The following is a 5,934-nucleotide window of genomic DNA, read 5'->3' as shown; positions in this document are numbered from 1 at the left end:
TCCCTATTCTCTCTCTCTTTCTCTCCCTCCCTTTCTCTCCTTCTCTCCATTTTTTCATTCTCCCTCTCCTTTTCAGGCTCACCCTCTTTTCCCTTTCTCTCTCTCTCTCTCCACTCCATCTTTCGCCACCACTCACTTTTTACCTCTCCCTGTGTATTTACCTTACTCTGTCTACCTGTCTCCTTCTTCATTTCTCTCTCCCTCTCTCTTCCTGCTCTCTCTCTGTCTCTCCATCACTCTCTATCTCGCTCCCTCTCCCTCCCTCTGTTTACTGTTGGAGACCTCTCGATGCTGTTTATCCATTCTGACCACATCACCCTGGAGCACTGGTTATAGACAGGTAGTTGCAGCCCCCCCCCCAAAAAAGTGGTGTGAGATGTCTTCTAAAGCTTCACATTTCAAGGAGGATAAATGGGTGTTATTGGCAGCCGAGGCAGATGTGAATGCTGAGATGGACCCATTTTTAATGCATGACTTTACATTTCCCCTGTGGATAACTCTATATCTCTCTCTCCCCCTCCCTGTTTGTCTCCCCTCTTTCTCTCTCTCCATTTTTCTTCTGTTTCCCTCCCCCTCTTTCTATCTGTTTCTCTCTCCCCTTTCCCTGGCTCTCTCTATCTCCATCTCTTTACCTGTTTCTCTCTCTCTCTCTCTCCCTGTTTCTCTCTCTCTCCCTCCCTGTCTCTCTCTCTGTCTCTCTCTCTCTCTCCCTGTTTCTCTCTCTCTCTCACCCTGTCTCTCCCTGTCTCTCTCTGTCTCTCTCTCTCTCTCCCTGTTTCTCTCTCTCTCTCTCTCTCTCTCTCTCTCCCTGTCTCTCCCTGTCTCTCTCTCTGTCTCTCTCTCTCTCCCTGTCTCTCTCTCTCTCTCTCTCTCTCTCTCTCTCTCTATCTTTCTCTGTCATCCTCCCTGTCTCTCTCTCCTTCTCTCTCCTTCTCTCTTTCTGTCTCCTCCTGCAGAATTCCATTCGGCACAACCTGTCCCTGCACACCCGCTTCATCCGCGTGCAGAACGAGGGGACGGGCAAGAGCTCCTGGTGGATGCTGAACCCCGAGGGGGGCAAGATGGGCAAGGGGCCCCGGCGACGGGCCGTCTCCATGGACTCCAACGGCACCAAGTACCTCAAGTGCCGCGGGCGCGTCAGCAGGAAGCGGGCAGGGCAGGGCCCTGGAGGGGCGGGGGCGGGGGTCGGAGCCAGAGGCCTCGGAGCGGGTCCCGGCATGCAGGGGTCCCCGGAACACGGCAGCCCCGCGGGGAAGGCAGGCAGCCTGGGGGTGGGGGGCGTCGGAAGCGTCGGGGGCGAGGAGTTCGACGCCTGGACGGACCTGCATTCCCGCACGAGCTCCTCGGCCTCCACGCTCAGCGGCTGCCTCTCGCCCATCCTGGCGGAGGCGGAGCCCGACGAGCCGGAGGAGGGCGGGGGCGGCCTCTCCTGCTCCGCCTCGCCACGCCTCTACCCCAGCCCCTCCAGCACCCGCTCGCCGGCCCTGGGCACCGGTGGGCACTGCCCCACCGTGGAGCTGCCGCAGCTGGCCGACTTGACCGGTGCCATCAGCCTAGACGAGGGCTTCTCCCAGGCCTCGCAGCTCAAGCGGGCCGGGTACCCCTACGCCAAGGGGGAGACGGCCTACTGCGGGTCCATGTTCGGGCAGCCCTCCTTGGGCATACTCAGGCACCACGCGCCCATGCAGACCATCCAGGAGAACAAGCAGGCCACCTTCCAGCGCCCCCTAAGGGGCTACTCAGAGAATAACGCCCTGGAGAGCCTGCTGGCCGGGGGCCCGCAGTACTGCGGCAAAGACATGGTGGTTGGCCAGCCGGGGGCAGGGGGACTGTCGCTCCTGGCACAGCAGTCTGGCGCCAGCCTCGGCCAGAACCGCAGTCTAAATCACACCAGCCAGAGTCACAATCACAATCACAACCCCAGCCAATGTCACAGTCACGAACACGGTCACAATCACCAGGGCCTCCACAATGGCCACAGCTCCGCCCACGAGCAACCCCCCAGCAGTCAGCAGCACCATCACAATCACTCGCAGAATCAGCGCCTCAGCAGTCACCCCCACAAACACCACCCGGGACTGGACTTCAGCCACCCGACTCACAAGCACCACCCGAGCCCCGCGCACGACTACACCCAGGCGCACGACCCGACGCAGGGGCACAAGCTGAACCCGCAGGCCCAGGGCCACCAGGGGCTCCAGGGGCATGGACATGTCCTGCACGGGCCCCCCCAGCAGGCGGCGCTCTCGCCGCGGGTCACCAGCGACCTGCTGCAGCCCTACAGCCTCAAAACGCCCAGCCTGTACGTCCCGCAGCCGCCGCGCGCCCACCTGCCCCCCAACCCTGCCGGGGGGGTCATGGACGTGCCGCAGGACCCCTGCCGGCTGGCTTCGGCGTTGCACCCTCGCCACCACCAGCCCTACCCTCTGCCGCAGCAGCAGGGCATCGCCGACGCCTGGCAAGGGTACTACAGCGGCGCTCAGCACCTCCACCAGCACCCCCATCACCAACACCAACAACAACACGCTCAGCTTCACCAGCAGCAGCAGCACTCCTCATCTTCCCAGCACACCGCCGCCGCCATCGCAGGTTACCACGGCAACCACGCAACTCACCACGGCAACAACGCCCACCACCACAACAACACCAACCGTCACCCCGGCGACGGCTCCCTGGAGATGGAGGCCATCTCCGCTGGCGTCGGCACCGCTGGCGGCAGCCTGGACTACGACGTGGAGTCCATCTTGCTCCACGACTTCATGGACACGGAGGCCGTGGACTTCAACTTCGACGGCTCGCTGTCTCAGGGCGTGGGCATCGGCATGGGCATCGCCATGGGCATGGGGGCGTTTGCCGGACCTCCCCAGACACACAACAGCCAGAGCTGGGTGCCCGGGTGAACTGGGCAAAGGGGGGTGCTGATCACCACGTACGCTAATGTGATTTAAACAACAAAAAATAAGCACTTACCCCGCGAGGCGAGATACCCTGGGGGTCGAGATACCCTGGGGGTGAAGGGGCAATCCTGAGTTGAACTGCTTTGACTTTGTTTTCATTTTGTTCAGAAAAGACATAAGCAAGGACTGAGAGCCATGTATGTCCTGGTCATGTAATGATGATTCTCAACCCCAATCTGCCCTTTTGTCTTTTGTTTTTGTAACGTCCTCTGTGGTTTAGTGTCCCCCCCCTCCCTTCCCCTCTACCTAACCACACACACACACACACACACACACACACACACACACACACACACACACACACACACACACACACACACACACAGTCAGACACACACACAGTCAGACACACACACAGAGTTACTGCCAACTGCTGTCCCCATGGTTCACGTCCTTTATTTAGTCCACAATCCATCTCAAAGTCCGACATACTCGAGCACTTTACATCATCCATTCAGGTGCAGCAACACAGAAAATCTGAGGGAAGTCAAAATGTCTGCCGGCCAAAGTTTAATGTATGCAAACGACTTTGTTGTCCTTCCTTTGAAAAAAGAAGAGCCTTGGTGTTTTTTCCCCCCTCTCTCTCTCATCCCTCAAGTTGAGGATCAAACAACTGCATAAATAAGTATCTGGGTGTATGTGCTGTCATGCTATATTTTGTATATGGTTTTGCTGAAAGGCAGGTGAGTGTGTGTGTGTGTGTGTGTGTGTGTGTGTGTGTGTGTGTGTGTGTGTGTGTGTGTGTGTGTGTGTGTGTGTGTGTGTGTGTGTGTGTGTGTGTGTGTGTGTGTGTGTGTGTGTGTGTGTGTGTGTGTGTGTGTGTGTGTGTGTGTGCATTGGTGTTTCACGAGGACATTCGTTCCATACGGGGTCAGTTTGAGTTCCCCTACTTCCTGTGAGGAGTTAATGTGGTGTCCCCCCGTTCAGGACAGTCATCCATCAGGTTCACTTCAACCCCCGCTCCCATTGAAATTCAGCATCTCCTCTTTAATCTCCGAAGTAATGCCACAGCAATGCATCACTATTGCTAATCGAACATGGCGCCTACTGTGTGTGTGTGTGTGTGTGTGTGTGTGTGTGTGTGTGTGTGTGTGTGTGTGTGTGTGTGTGTGTGTGTGTGTGTTTTCTTCCTTCACCTCCGGACGCACTGGCTTAATGTGTTTTGGCGAAAGTGATGATTAAAGTCACTCTGTAGCAAATGGGAGGTGGAGGTGTGGGTGGGGGTGGGGAGTGAGGAGGAGGAGGAGGAGGATTAGGAGGAGGAGGGGCAGAGGAAGATAGAGAGGGTGGTAGGATGCTACGAGGAGAGGAGAAATGCAAATATTCCCAGCGAGCCCCCTTCCTCTTCATAGCAGGGATTTATGTAGCTCTCGCCATAATGAAATAAGGAACGATTTCAGCCTAGCACACATCCTGAGTGGCTCTCTCAACGAACGTCAGCAACCCCCCACCCCACACACACACACACACAAACACACACACACACACACACACACACACATAAACAAACACACAGACATCCGCTAAAACCTACTCACTCACTCACACACACACACACGCGCAGATACGCTACACAACACCTTTGATCTCCCCTTGGGTCCAGTCTTCTCAGCCTACCTTGTGTACTTCAAATTGCTCCTGCTTTAGGGGTCTCACCTCTGTGCCCCCAAAACCTGCTCCAGGATGGTCCACCCATCTCCGGAGCGCTCGGATAGTCGAGGCTCCTGCTTTGAAGGCTGCCTCCGGTGAATGGCCCCCTGATTAACACAATCAGCAGATTTGGAACAAGCCGCTATCTCCTCTCCACAGGCGCACCCCCCCCCCCCCCCCCCTATCAGGGCCCCTCATCCAAACAGCGCGAGTCGTAGAGAAGAGAAAAGTAATTAACGACCCCACCGTCAGTGATGATTTGCGTGTGTGTATGTGTTTGAGTTTAAGTGTGTGTGTGTGTGTTTGTGTGTGTGTGTGAGAGAGAGAGGGAGCAAGCAAATATTTTCTCATTTGCAAACAAGATATAATACCGACTTCAGGAAGCGGACAGGGGGAAGGGAGTGGAGGGGAAGGGCGGGGTGGTAAAAGATGGCTGGAGTGGTTTTGAATAGGTTGCTTAAGCCTGATACTTGAAGTTTGAACTCAGTTAGAAGGAGGTTTCCCTCACTGTGACTATAACAGCCTGGCAAGTCATCTTTCATGTACTCCTCATCTCCTATTGTTGTTGTTGTTGTTGCGTAACAGACATTTATCATTGACACTCTTGTGCTATTGGCAGGTGTTTCCTGTGCCCTTTTATAAACATGCTGGTGTGTGCCCACCCAATCAGAAACCCAGGTGCTGAGAATGTCCTCCAATCAAAAAAGACACAGGTTCAGAGAAGGGTACACCAATCAGGACCTTGATTTTTTTCTGAGAATGTCCTCGTATCCTATTGCAATTCAGAAGGCTGCTATGTTTTTTAACCCTCATGTTGTGTTCTGGTCAAGAATGACTGTTTTGAAACTTCAGTCTTTAATAAAAAATATTTTCTTTCATCTTAAAATCACAAGGATTCATATCATCCTTCATCCTACCTACTTGAATGGATGAAATAAATTATAGTCTAATTCATAAGGTTTTTTTCAAATTATTACATTTGTTGTGTCTCTGGTCAAAAATGACTGGGCATTTTAAATAAATGTCCAAGATTGTAATACCTAATAGTTTTATGAGTGAAAATGTGTCAGATGTCACATTAAATGCATTCAATTGGGTGTTGAATAGGTGTGCATTTGCGTCATACATCACACCTGTCCTTTTTGACCGTGGACAATTGTATGCATATTTGAAATGTGTGTTGTTAATTGTTAAATACACAAAATACTAATAATCCTTACATTTAGATTTGGACTAGTTGTACGTATGTATGTTAAAACATTTTGTGAATTACCCTTATTTTAAATAAAACTGAGTGGTACAACATCATTAAAAGGAGGCCTTAAAT

General features: G+C 53.5%; 1 protein-coding gene across 1 annotated transcript in view; it reads left to right on the top strand.

Annotated features, from left to right (window-relative positions):
* Window positions 1-2,900, top strand: part of foxo6b (forkhead box O6 b) — a gene marked incomplete at both ends in the record, with an annotated part of 37,651 nt that extends 34,751 nt beyond the window's left edge. The window contains one exon of the mRNA XM_080858874.1: window positions 957-2,900. Within this exon, the coding sequence (XP_080715000.1) occupies window positions 957-2,900 (1,944 nt within the window). The remainder of the gene's footprint in view (window positions 1-956) is intronic.
* Window positions 2,901-5,934: the final 3,034 nt, after the last annotated feature.

Source organism: Sprattus sprattus (genome assembly GCF_963457725.1).
Source record: "Sprattus sprattus genome assembly, chromosome: 20".
Taxonomy (NCBI): Eukaryota; Metazoa; Chordata; class Actinopteri; order Clupeiformes; family Clupeidae; genus Sprattus; species Sprattus sprattus.
The sequence above is the reverse complement of the archived record's forward strand: the minus strand, read 5'-3'. Positions and strand labels throughout refer to the sequence as shown.